The sequence below is a fragment of the Chaetura pelagica genome, unplaced genomic scaffold, assembly GCF_000747805.2.
Source record: "Chaetura pelagica isolate M959 unplaced genomic scaffold, ChaPel_1.0 scaffold192, whole genome shotgun sequence".
Lineage (NCBI taxonomy): Eukaryota > Metazoa > Chordata > Aves > Apodiformes > Apodidae > Chaetura > Chaetura pelagica.
Window position 1 is genome coordinate 785,064 of NW_009952570.1, and position 13,488 is coordinate 798,551.

Below are 13,488 nucleotides of genomic sequence, written 5' to 3' on the forward strand. Positions count from 1 at the left end.
GGAAAGCTCACACACCACCTCAGTGCCAACCTCTCACTGTGCTCTGGGAGCTTGTGCCTGGCAACTCCAGCTCCAGTGGCAGGCAGCACAAAGCTGACTTCTTAGATTAGACTCCACCTTCTGCCTCTCTTCCTCACCCAGCACCTGCAGCAGGAAGGATGGCAGCAGTGCCAGCAGGTGACAGCCAGAGTAGCAGCAGCCAGGTAGACCTAAAGTCTACAGAGATACCTCCTGGATCTGGCCAGTCTGACTGGAAGCAACATGCTCTTCCTTGGAGCTCAAAGGGCAACCATGAAGTCTTTTTTCTGGAACCCTGCCATCCTGCATAGATGGCATTTCTCCCTGGGCCTCAGGAGCTGAGTCATGACCATACACTGGGCTTGGAACTGCCAATCCAAACTACAGACCAACAGGAACCTCCTGCTACCTGTTTGGGCCAGTGAGTCTCACAGGGCTATAGCAGAACTGAACAGGAATCACACTGTCCAGCTCTGGAATTTCTGGTGCAGCCCTGAGAGGCTTGAATGCAAGGAAACTGTTTCCAAAATAAACTGATTTCTCTACTGAAAGCAGTAACCTGTCCTTACACCACAGCTTTAAAAAAGCTTCCCCAGTGCTGTGGCAATACCAATACCACACCAGAAGGCTGCAGAATGCAGGAGATTACAGGAGAGGTTAGGAGACACTGAAATTATCACCTGCTTCAGGAAGAAAAGGTCTCCAAACACCACATGGAGCAGGGTCCAAAAAAATCCACACCAAAACAAACAGCAAGGAAGGGAAAATAAAAGACAAAATACAATCAAAAGAGGAAAGAGGAGAAAACACAATGTTTGAAGTGTTGCAGCTTCCACCACTGTGGTTGGTTTTGGGTTTTTTACACTTCAAACAAGGAAGAAGTGCAGCACCTACAAGCAGAAGGATTATGTTTCAGCCTCTCTACCCTGCATGGCAGTGTCTGAGATGGGGGCAGGGAATACAGCCACTGCCCAGGCACAGTGTTCCTGGTATGTGGAATAGAAAGGGCTACAGGAATTTCTTGAGGACTAAAGCTCACACATCAGCTTTTGTCCTGCACAGAGAATTCCAAAGCTTGGTCATTTAAAAGCAGCTCCTAAAAACATCAATTCACAAAAGGTAACATGAGCTGTTAGTTGGCGACATCAACACCATGGATCATTTGGTTGGTAGAGTTGGGTTAGGGTTGGACTCAATGATTTTAAAGGTCTTTGCCAACCAGAATGATTCTGTGATTTCTGAGAGACTTTCAAAAAGGCCTTTTCCCAAAGCTCCAGGTTTCCCTTTGAGGGATGTCTAAAGCAGGGTTAGCCAACACCAGCAGGTCTGTTGGGTCTACCAGAGCTTCGCTGACATTGCCTCCTGTGGCCAGGGACTTGAAGTGGCTGCTGTTGTAGACCAGCTGAACTTCTGAGATCTCTATGGTCTCCAGCTCCTCCTGTGTCTGACGATCTATCACGTGCAGCTTCTCCACACTGTCCAGAAGCACTGCTGTCCTTGAGTTTATCCACTGAAAAAGCCACAAATGACAGATTTCATCAATGCAGACATAATTAGAGCCAACTAAGCAGACTTTGGGTATATTCCTGAGTGAGAACAGGAAGTTCCAGGATGGTGAGTAGCTTTGTCACTACACGTGGTCACTTCACACCAGCACACATGCATGACTCCTAAGGTAAAGACAGGAAGGCTCCTTCTGGAGGATCAAAGAATGACAGAATATGAGGGGTTGGAAGGGACCCCTGAAGATCATCCAGTCCAACCCTCCTGCCAGAGCAGGACCCAAACCAGGGCAGGTCACTCAGAAAGGCATCCAGACAGGGCTGGAAAGTCTCCAGAGAAGGAGACTCCACAGCCTCTCTGGGCAGCCTGTCCCAGGGCTCTGTCACCCTCACAGCAAAGAAGTTCTTCCTCATGTTGAGGTGGAACTTCCTGGGCTCCAGTTTGAATCCATTGCCCCTCGTCCTGTCCAGGGCACAAGTGACAAGAGCTTGTCCCTGCCTTCTTGATGCCCTCATGTATTTAGAGACATTAATTAGATCCCCCCTCAGGCTTCTCCTCTCCAGACTGAACAGCCCCAGGTCTCTCAGCCTTCCCTCATCAGGCAGGTGTTCCAGTCCCTTCATCATCCTTGTAGCCTCCCTTGGACTCTCAAGTCCCTCCTGAACTGGGGAGCCCAGAACTGGACACAACACTCCAAGTGAGGTCTCACCAAAGCACAGGGGGAGAAGAACCTCCCTTGATCTGCTGGACACGCTCCTCCTAATGCACCCCAAGACACCACTGGCCTTCTTGGCCACAAAGGCACATTGTTGTCCCATGCTTTAGGAACCCTCCTCACAGAGAACACCCGTAGCCACCACCAGAGCTCATGCCCTCCCAATGCACTGTTTATGCTCTCACACACCTTCTATCCAAAGGTCTCAAAACCACAACAACTGCAACACCTGCTCTCAATCCCCCCAGGAAGTAAATATGGCATCAAGGGGCATTAGGAAGAGAAACACTGAATCCAAGTCTGACTCCAAGCCTGGCAGCCAGCCATGCTCTGTGCTTTCTACTTCTGTGTCCAAAACCCCAAAAAGCTTTTTTTCATGGATTTTACAATCATTTTTTTAAAAACAGCCAAGTATATTTGTTTACAAGCTTCAAATTCCAGCTGATGTCAATAGCTGTTCTGGCCTTTCATGTTTTATTCTCTGTATTATGTAAGTAGGTTTTAGATTTGAGCAGTTTTGTTGTTGTTATTAAAAGCATCAAACAATGATGGTGCTTTAGCAAGTACTTGTATGTGGTAACATTTACTGAGTCAATTACAGAGAATTTTGCTTTCTTTTGTAAGAAGATAGAATAAAAACCTTTCTTGACAGATGCTCTCTAGCTCTTGAAAACATTTCCTCAACAAGGGTACCCCTACCCTTCCCAAGGAAGGGCAGTGCTGTTACCTGCATGCTGCTGGTTTTTCAGCCTTTGCTACCAGTTATTTCACTTGTATTGATTTTTCACTGAGTTCCAAGTTTAAGTTAGTGAGTTCCAGCTAAAGCACAAGCCAGCTCTTATGCTGTACATGAAAGCCAATGGGACAGAACTAAGGGCTATTTACAAGAAAATAGAGGGGAAAAAATTAACCATTCTGTAAGATTGAGACTTACAGTAAAGTTGATGAGGTCATAGTGTAGATGCAGCTGCCTTTGCTTCGTGACGTGTATGGCACCACTGTCATCTCGCTTCACCTGAAAGAGAAACAAAAGGCTGACTGAAACTCAAGCTTATCTTCAGCCTCTCTGGAGAGAGTCCAGAGAAGACTACAGAGATGATGGGAGGGCTGGAACAGCTCTGCTCTGGAGCCAGGCTGGGAGAGTTGGGGTGTTCAGCCTGGAGAAGAGAAGGCTCCAGGGAGACCTTGAAGCACCTTCCAGTGCCTGGAGGGGCTCCAGGAAAGCTGGGGAGGGACTTGGGACAAGGGCAGGGAGGGAGAGGACAAGGGGAGATGGATGAAAACTGGAAGAGGGGAGATTGAGGTGAGACATGAAGAGGAAATTGTGGAGTGTGAGGGTGGTGAGAGCCTGGCCCAGGTTGCCCAGGGAAGCTGTGGCTGCCCCATCCCTGGCAGTGTTGAAGGGCAGGTTGGATGGGGCTTGGAGCAACCTGGGCTGGTGGGAGGTGTCCCTGCCCATGCAGGGGGTTGGATCTAGATGGTCTTCAAGGTCCCTTCCAGCCCAGACCATTCCATGATTCTAAGATGACACCAACCCCAGGGGGCTGCCTCTGACCAGGGGCCTTCTGCTGGAGGAATTTGAAACCCTTGATTTGCACTACAGGAGTTGCAGGTCCTAACCAGAAGGGGATGGGGATGGGTGCAGTGCTAGTGCACACCCAGACATGGCCAACAGGACAGGCTCACCTTCAACACAGACACTTTTCTTTCTCCCAGAGTTTTCCAAGAGAGAAGACAGAGCACAAAGAGGATTCAATCTAGACAACACATCTGGGAGCCTGAGCAAAACTTAAGGTCCAAAATCACTGCAGAACTGGAAAACAAACTGGCACTCCAAAGTCAAAATGCGGGATTTACTAAAGCCTGAACACTGCTCTCATGCTGAGATCAGACATTAAATCACCTCCAAGCAACCATATCTGCAGGAATAACTTCTGCTAATCTGAACAGCATGACCTGAAGTCACGTGCCAACACAATCTGAAAGCTGCTGCCTCTCAGTAGTTTGCACAAGTTCTTCCAGACTCGTGTTCTAAAGCAAAAAATAAAATTGTATCTCAGGTTCCTGTGGTCTCCCTTAAAACAATCCACAATCTCCCACCTCCAGTAGAAAGGAGATAAGCTGCAAGTCTACACTTCATAGAATCACAGAGTGGTTTGGGGTGGAAGAGACCTTAAAGATGATCCAGTTCCACCCCCTTGCATGGGCAGGGACACCTCCCACCAGCCCAGGTTGCTCCAAGCCTCATCCAACCTGCCCTTGAACACTGCCAGGGATGGGGCAGCCACAGCGTCCCTCGGCAATCTGTGGAATGCAACTTCTGGAATGCATTAAGCCCCATCTCCAGATTCTCAGGGAAGAGCAGCACTGCTTGCTGAAGAGCAACACCCAGCAGGTTTGGGTTTGCTTTCCCAAACTGGCTGCAGGCTGCAGACATCCCAGCACATGCAGACATGAGACAGCGCAAACAGGATGGGACCATCTGAAAACCAGCACAGAACATCCAGACTTACCAGAAGAAAATGAACAACATCTCCTCGACAAAATGCCAGCATGGGGTTCACTGAGTTCTGTACAGCCACAAAGTGCCAGGCCAGAAGAGGGACACTAGCAGGGTCCATCTGTCAGACATGAAGCACAGCCAGTATTTAAGGCAGGCAAGGCAGAACCTCAGCTCCAGGACACACCCTGCTCACCAGCTGCTGCCCTCTGCCATGCACACACACAGGCTGCAGAGCCAGTCCCTGGTCTGGTGACAGCTCCTGCAGCAGCTTGTGCTCTTTGGTTCAGCCCATGGTTTAGGGGCAACCTGTGTCTCTTGGCCAAGTGGACAACCAGTCAGAACCAAACCTGTGTCCCAGCTGCATCATGTAGATCCAGTCTCACACGGACTGCTGGACTACAAGCTGCAGCTTTGCCTCCATTCTCCCATCCTAACGTACCCACCATCTTCCCCAGCTGCTTTTCCGTGAGAAATTACACCAGCAACTTGTGAATAATCAAGAATTTAAAAGACTGGGTAGTGCTCTAATTCCACTTGGTTTCCTTTCCTGCAATTAAGGGTTCTATTCTATGGCCCAGGGCTATTTACAAGAAAATAGAGGGGAAAAAATTAACCATTCTGTAAGATTGAGACTTACAGTAAAGTTGATGAGGTCATAGTGTAGATGCAGCTGCCTTTGCTTCGTGACGTGTATGGCACCACTGTCATCTCGCTTCACCTGAAAGAGAAACAAAAGGCTGACTGAAACTCAAGCTTATCTTCAGCCTCTCTGGAGAGAGTCCAGAGAAGACTACAGAGATGATGGGAGGGCTGGAACAGCTCTGCTCTGGAGCCAGGCTGGGAGAGTTGGGGTGTTCAGCCTGGAGAAGAGAAGGCTCCAGGGAGACCTTGAAGCACCTTCCAGTGCCTGGAGGGGCTCCAGGAAAGCTGGGGAGGGACTTGGGACAAGGGCAGGGAGGGAGAGGACAAGGGGGAAGGGATGAAAACTGGAAGAGGAAGATTGAGGTGAGACATGAGGAGGGAATTGTGGAGTGTGAGGGTGGTGAGAGCCTGGCCCAGGTTGCCCAGGGAAGCTGTGGCTGCCCCATCCCTGGCAGTGTTGAAGGGCAGGTTGGATGGGGCTTGGAGCAACCTGGGCTGGTGGGAGGTGTCCCTGCCCATGCAGGGGGTTGGATCTAGATGGTCTTCAAGGTCCCTTCCAGCCCAGACCATTCCATGATTCTAAGATGACACCAACCCCAGGGGGCTGCCTCTGACCAGGGGCCTTCTGCTGGAGGAATTTGAAACCCTTGATTTGCACTACAGGAGTTGCAGGTCCTAACCAGAAGGGGATGGGGATGGGTGCAGTGCTAGTGCACACCCAGACATGGCCAACAGGACAGGCTCACCTTCAACACAGACACTTTTCTTTCTCCCAGAGTTTTCCAAGAGAGAAGACAGAGCACAAAGAGGATTCAATCTAGACAACACATCTGGGAGCCTGAGCAAAACTTAAGGTCCAAAATCACTGCAGAACTGGAACACAAACTGGCACTCCAAAGTCAAAATGCGGGATTTACTAAAGCCTGAACACTGCTCTCATGCTGAGATCAGACATTAAATCACCTCCAAGCAACCATATCTGCAGGAATAACTTCTGCTAATCTGAACAGCATGACCTGAAGTCACGTGCCAACACAATCTGAAAGCTGCTGCCTCTCAGTAGTTTGCACAAGTTCTTCCAGACTCGTGTTCTAAAGCAAAAAATAAAATTGTATCTCAGGTTCCTGTGGTCTCCCTTAAAACAATCCACAATCTCCCACCTCCAGTAGAAAGGAGATAAGCTGCAAGTCTACACTTCATAGAATCACAGAGTGGTTTGGGGTGGAAGAGACCTTAAAGATGATCCAGTTCCACCCCCTTGCATGGGCAGGGACACCTCCCACCAGCCCAGGTTGCTCCAAGCCTCATCCAACCTGCCCTTGAACACTGCCAGGGATGGGGCAGCCACAGCGTCCCTCGGCAATCTGTGGAATGCAACTTCTGGAATGCATTAAGCCCCATCTCCAGATTCTCAGGGAAGAGCAGCACTGCTTGCTGAAGAGCAACACCCAGCAGGTTTGGGTTTGCTTTCCCAAACTGGCTGCAGGCTGCAGACATCCCAGCACATGCAGACATGAGACAGCGCAAACAGGATGGGACCATCTGAAAACCAGCACAGAACATCCAGACTTACCAGAAGAAAATGAACAACATCTCCTCGACAAAATGCCAGCATGGGGTTCACTGAGTTCTGTACAGCCACAAAGTGCCAGGCCAGAAGAGGGACACTAGCAGGGTCCATCTGTCAGACATGAAGCACAGCCAGTATTTAAGGCAGGCAAGGCAGAACCTCAGCTCCAGGACACACCCTGCTCACCAGCTGCTGCCCTCTGCCATGCACACACACAGGCTGCAGAGCCAGTCCCTGGTCTGGTGACAGCTCCTGCAGCAGCTTGTGCTCTTTGGTTCAGCCCATGGTTTAGGGGCAACCTGTGTCTCTTGGCCAAGTGGACAACCAGTCAGAACCAAACCTGTGTCCCAGCTGCATCATGTAGATCCAGTCTCACACGGACTGCTGGACTACAAGCTGCAGCTTTGCCTCCATTCTCCCATCCTAACGTACCCACCATCTTCCCCAGCTGCTTTTCCGTGAGAAATTACACCAGCAACTTGTGAATAATCAAGAATTTAAAAGACTGGGTAGTGCTCTAATTCCACTTGGTTTCCTTTCCTGCAATTAAGGGTTCTATTCTATGGCCCTTATGTAAAGCAATGTCCCCAGTCACCATGGACTGTCACCTTGCTCAGGTGACAAGAATTAGGTCAACGTCATGTCTGTGAGTGCATCCAGGCTGCAGCACAGAAGACAGGAAGCTGAAGGGCTCCTGTGTTCCTGCCTTCCTACTTACTGGAGAAATCCAGCATTTTCCCACAGGCACAGCCCTTTCACCTCCTCCCTGCCGCACTCTGCACACCTCAGACCAGGAGACCATCACTGCAATCCCACAGTTCACTGGGTGCTGGTAAAGTACTGATACCAACCACCATGTCCTAATCTCATCCCCTTTGCTCTGGGAACTGTTTGCATCCAAAAAGCCAGCACCTGGCTTCGTTACTCACACGACCATAAGGAAAGGTCATCCACACTTTCAGAGAGGGCTTCAGGCCAATCACCAGTATCTTCAAGGAAAAACAGAAGGCAAAATAAAATGTTTGAGTATATCCCTGTAAAAAAAGCCTCTTTGGTGATTTCTCACACCAAGCCTTCTGCAAGTTACCTTTGTCAGAGAAGCCATGGCCAGCAGAGAATACTGGGTGATGGGATGGTCTCTCAGCTCAACTTTTGCATGCAAGGGTTCAATGCAACAAACCTCCCCCTTCGAGCCGCTGAAGAGACATCGAGATTCACATGTTCTCACACCCATAACCCTCCTGCAAAGAAGACAGAGCAGCTGGGTGAGCAGCTACCTAGGAGAGAGATGCCCAACAGCCTCACAAAATCTCAAGCCTGAAGCTTCATAAACAGTGTTTCTAAAACCACAGCTCCAGGGATGACTTCAGAGTATCACTGGAAGCAGTCCCAGACAGCTGCTTGGATACAGAAAAGAACTTCTTAGGACCTTATCTAACAGTAATATGTTGGCAATTCCTGGATGTGATGAGATTTCCTTCCTCCTCGTCCCTCTTGTTCCTGAAGAGGCCAAGAAGAAAACAAGCAGTTACTGCAGGGCAGCTCTCACTGATGAAACCAGGGGCACCACTTACATTACAGCTACCAAGAGCCCACGAGGAATGCCAATATTTGGGATAATACATTGATACCTTCACCTTGCTCTTCGACTGTTACACAAGTGAATGAGTAATCTCTATTATGAGATGGAGGTGAGACATGAGGAGGAAATTGTGGAGTGTGAGGGTGGTGAGAGCCTGGCCCAGGTTGCCCAGGGAAGCTGTGGCTGCCCCATCCCTGGCAGTGTTGAAGGGCAGGTTGGATGGGGCTTGGAGCAACCTGGGCTGGTGGGAGGTGTCCCTGCCCATGCAGGGGGTTGGATCTAGATGATCTTTAAGCTCAGTGGAGCTTTTGCTTAGGTTTTAGAAACTATAACCCAGTATTAGTTTATTGTACTTTCTATGGGTATGTAAGAGTTATTGTCTTACTTAAATGACAGTTCAAAGACGGAGCCTCCGCTGTCATTGCAAATCGCAAGCGTCGGGTCATCTGTAAACTGAGCAGATAATTAGATTAAAAGTGGTTCTAAAAAATTAACTGCCAAAAATATTGGTAGAAAAATGTATGCCATGGCATTACTAAGAGCACAGAAAAGCACAGATGTTGAACCTACCAGAAAGACACCTTTAACATGCAGCTTTGAGACAATTACTGGCTGTTTTATGGTGTGTAAGAAAAACAAGGTTTTGTGTTTCATCTTCAACTCTTCAGGAACCTCCATGGCTCAGTTTTGTTCCCAAAGTCCCCTTACTTCCTACTGGAACTCAGATGCACAGCACACCAAAACCCATGTTACCATGAGAACACCTCAGAGCCTCAAAGCCCATGAGCTGGTGAACAGCTGCAATCACAAACAGACCAAAACCAGGAACACCCAGAACTACTCATGGAACCAAATAATCCAGATAAAATGGGGTCAGATCCACATCCTTCCGGAGGCCTTTGCAACCCAGCACCTCACAGTGCAAGCACCTGGGCTGTACAGCAGCATCTGAGCACTCCTCAGGTCATGAGATAGAGAGGGTGCCACCAGGAGCAGAGGGCCTGGCACATGCACAGGGCAAAGATGGCAAGGATGGAGGCACAGAAGGTGCAGCAGGAAGGGGACATCTTCATGCTCACAAAACGCCTGGTTAGCCAGGTCAGAGCAACCAGTACATGAGCACTTGTCCTTGACCAGTGTCCCACTACACTAGATTCACTCTAGGGGGCTGGGATGTCTCAGCAAGGCCCAGGAAAAGAGAAGAGAGAGAAGAGTTTGGGTGATGCACCCAAGTCACTGCTCTGCTCAGGCTGCCAAGGAGCATTAAGCCCTGGTAGGAGAAGTCTACATAAAACAGAGCCATGCACCAGATCAGGTATTGAGCAAGAAGCCACAGATGACTTATCTTTCACCCAAACATTCCCAATAAGCTATTTGAAAAACCACCAACAGAAGCTAATTTCTACACTTGAGACTCTTTTAAGTTTAAAAGTTGGCAAGTCAGGTACCCAGTTCCAACCACTGCAGGTTTAGAGAAATGTATTCTAGCAATTAATTCTTCACAGATTCTGGCACTAGAGGGAAGGGCTTGAAGAGACAAGTGTTGTTTGTTATAGCACAACTCACAGCTGATACAATCATTTCAGTTTTCATAACACTCAGTTTCTTCTTTAAAACAGCATTTCTGCTCATTTTTGTCACTATTGCCATTTAGCTCCTAGGTAGCTGCTCTCACCTGTACATTTAAAAGTACTCCATGAGGAAAATCAACACATCTGACTGAAGACAAGAGTCTTTTAAAGAAAAAAACCAAAGGGTATACAAGGAGTACATCTGGTGGTTATTACCTTGATGTGCAAAATGGCTGTTCCTGGTGGGTGGGCATCTGTTATGGAGCGCAGCAGCTTCCCACTGGCCAGATCCCACATGGTGATCTGCAAGCAGATGGATCTCAGTGCTCATGTTTACTGCCAAGGGGTTCTCCCCATCATCCTGTGTGTTAGTGCAGCAATAAATCCCTATATTCCAAGTATCACCCTGGGTTAGTAAGATCTTCATAGCAAAGAAAAGTGATTAAAAAAACTGTTCCCATCCAGTTTTTACAAGCAGTTTGCTTATCTGCTCATACTCTCATTGACAACACTAGTGGTACCTTCACATCCCTTTGGCAAGCTCTCACCTCCTGCCTGAACTCCCTCACCTCACAGCTGTCTGATGCCACCATCAAAGAACCTAAGACAACTTTGCTCCCACACAGCACTGTGCAAAGAGGCTGAATGCATTTATCTCCCAGTGAACAGCTTAACAATCTTCGCTAACACCTCGTAGCAAAACTCAAGCATCTCCATGGCTTTGTCACTCCTCTCCTCCTGTGGCTGCTCAGCAAAACAGGCCAGGTAGGAGTAGAGACCCAGGTTTGTGCTTGGATATAAAATTTAGGCAATTTCTCAACTAAGAAGCATAACTGAGGAATATTTCACCCAGAGAAGATTACAAATTGAACCAAAGTTTGTACTGGAAATTTTATCTAGTTCCATAAATCACCTACCAAAGCTTTGTAGACCAGATATTTCAGAACTGCTGCTCTCAATTATTTGATCTGATCATCATTTCAAACTGTCCATTGCTCTGCAAAGACCAAATCTGTATTTCCAAGTGGTGTGGAGCAGTCTGTCCCTCAGCCCCACTGCACACCCTGGGTTTTATCTCAAATGGAGGTGAAAGCCAAAGGAGCAAAGAGAAATGCAATTTAAAAGCAACAAAGTGCCCCTGTATTCCATGGACCTCAATTTTATCAAGTTAACTTCTATCCACTTTGGTTTAGTTTAAACTTACAACTTTTGTTCAGGAATTGCTTTCTCTCTTTAGTTTCAGAGAAGGACATAAAACCACAAGAGATTCAAACCCCTTTTTCCCCAGAAGCTACACAGCTTCTGTCATACAGTAGAAATAAGGTATTAGTAAAAATGAACTTTGGGGCTAGAGATGAGTTTCAAGAACTTTAAGACACCAACTCAGTAAAAAACAGCTTTAAATACAAAGCCCAGATCTTAGAAAGTGACCCAGAAGGACTGAGCTGGTTGCCCTGGTGCACCACTGCATGTTCCCATTTACCAGGAGCAGGACTGGTGTCACATCAAGTCACGATTCTCTGCATCCTTCCTTATATCCTGCATTCCCCATTTCCTCCACAGTAGTTGGCTCACTGGATGCAGGAACTGGCTGGCCAAAAAAAGCTCTGGCAGAGCAACCACACATGCTGCTTCTCAGCACAAAACCAACTGGCACAGCTACATATGGAGTGTGCTTGGCTTGGAGCGATTGTCACCTCTGGATAGGTGACACCCTCAGAAACAGACTGAGGGGGACAGAGCACTGGACTGTCTCATCCTGTGGGAATTACCTGTCCTTTTGCAAAGCCACACAGCAGCCTGGAACAGTCATTGTTGATGCTGAGAGCAGAGATGGCTCCGTACTGGGCCCCGACTGCAGTGCTGCCCAGACACAGCCGGAGAGCCTGGTTCTGATCTAGAGCAGAACAATCAGTAAGAAATTGAAGAGAAAGAAAGAGCCATCATGAAAATCAACTTCATGCAAATGTTTACATCTACAGTTCACTGGGGGTACGTTAGCAATTCCCAGGCTTACAGTTAAGTTCTTAAAACAGAGCTTGCAAGGTAAGAGCGCATGTTAGTACAGGGACAGTGGGACACTGTCTTGCTGCGAAAAACAAATTATTTGTAAAAGTATAAAACAGGCAGAGGGAATATGGAATTGCAGAGGAATCACAAACTGAAGAAGAAACTACTAGAAAAATCAAAGCAACATCTAGCTTTCCCTTTTACTGTTCTGCGATGCTGCTGAGGTTGTAGCAAGGAAAATGACTGTAAATTAATTCTACCTTCCGAGCCTTCTGTGTGCCTGGAAGCTGGTTTGAACAGCAACTAAAAATGCCCAACCCAGGCTTCTGGGGAGGGTAATTTAATCTAACTTTTATCCCTTAGTTTGGTTGACAAAGGCCAAAAGCTGGAGGGAAAATGAACTTGTATCTTGAGCTGCACAGTTAAAACGTTTGAAGAGTTCTAGTGCCTGTAGCTCTTCATAAGGAATCACACAGAGTCCTGCTGTCAGAAAAGAACTTTCAGATCATCCAATCCAACCATAACTTAACTCTACCAGGTCCAGTGCTTAAACCACGACCCTCAGCACTACATCTATGCATCTCTTAAACACCTCCAGGGATGGAGACTCAACCACCTCCCTGGGCAGCCTGTGCCAGTGCTCAATTCCCCTTTCAAGGAAGAAATTTTTTCTAATACCTGATTAAACCTACCCTGGCACAACTTGAGGCCATTTCCCCTTGTCCCATTACTTGTTCCCTCAGAGAAGAGACCAAGCCCACCTCTCTACAACCTCCCTTCAGGCAGTTATAGAGTAAGGAGGTCTCCCCTCAGCCTCCTTTTCTCCATGCTGAACACCCCCAGCTCCCTCAGGGGCTCCTCAAGGAACCATCACCACGCTGTGACAGACCTTCCCTTCCCAAGGCCCAGCTGCTGCAGGGGCAGTGCCACTGCCCACATGGCCCCTGGGGGCTGGGCTGACTCCCCTGCAGGCAACCAACAGGCCCCTCTGCTGCTGCCAGGTTCTCCCATGCTTCCACCACCAGAGAGTAAGAACTGCTGTAATAGATGTTGCACATCAGGAGTCAGGAACAATAACCCTCTGCCTGTCCTTGGTGTGTTCAGCTAAGATAAACAAATGTTCTGGATCTGCTTTTTCCACCTCTCTCTGGTTTTGCACTGCTTTTGAGTGGGGGAGAGAAAAAGATGCTGTGTGAGGACTGTTGGAATGAAGAGAGAGATCTGAAAGACAACAGAAGCACCATGATAACCCTGCACGCAGGATTTCACCTTGAGCAAGGAAGGGAAAGGATCCAGGGGAACAGACAGGAGCTGAGCATCACACAGCCTGTGGAAGAACTGCCCCAGGCACAGGACACATTTCTCCATGCTGCA

General features: G+C 48.2%; 1 protein-coding gene across 1 annotated transcript in view; it reads right to left on the reverse strand.

The window, feature by feature from the left end:
• VPS8 (vacuolar protein sorting 8 homolog (S. cerevisiae)) overlaps positions 1-13,488 on the reverse strand; it is a 93,963-nt gene that overhangs the window by 54,433 nt on the left and 26,042 nt on the right. The window contains exons 8-15 of the mRNA XM_009993533.1: positions 11,877-12,001; positions 10,321-10,407; positions 8,919-8,986; positions 8,039-8,192; positions 7,881-7,940; positions 6,955-7,062; positions 5,377-5,457; positions 1,358-1,528 (exon numbers count right to left, since the gene is read on the reverse strand). Coding sequence (XP_009991835.1) covers positions 1,358-1,528; positions 5,377-5,457; positions 6,955-7,062; positions 7,881-7,940; positions 8,039-8,192; positions 8,919-8,986; positions 10,321-10,407; positions 11,877-12,001 — 854 coding nt within the window. The remainder of the gene's footprint in view (positions 1-1,357; positions 1,529-5,376; positions 5,458-6,954; positions 7,063-7,880; positions 7,941-8,038; positions 8,193-8,918; positions 8,987-10,320; positions 10,408-11,876; positions 12,002-13,488) is intronic.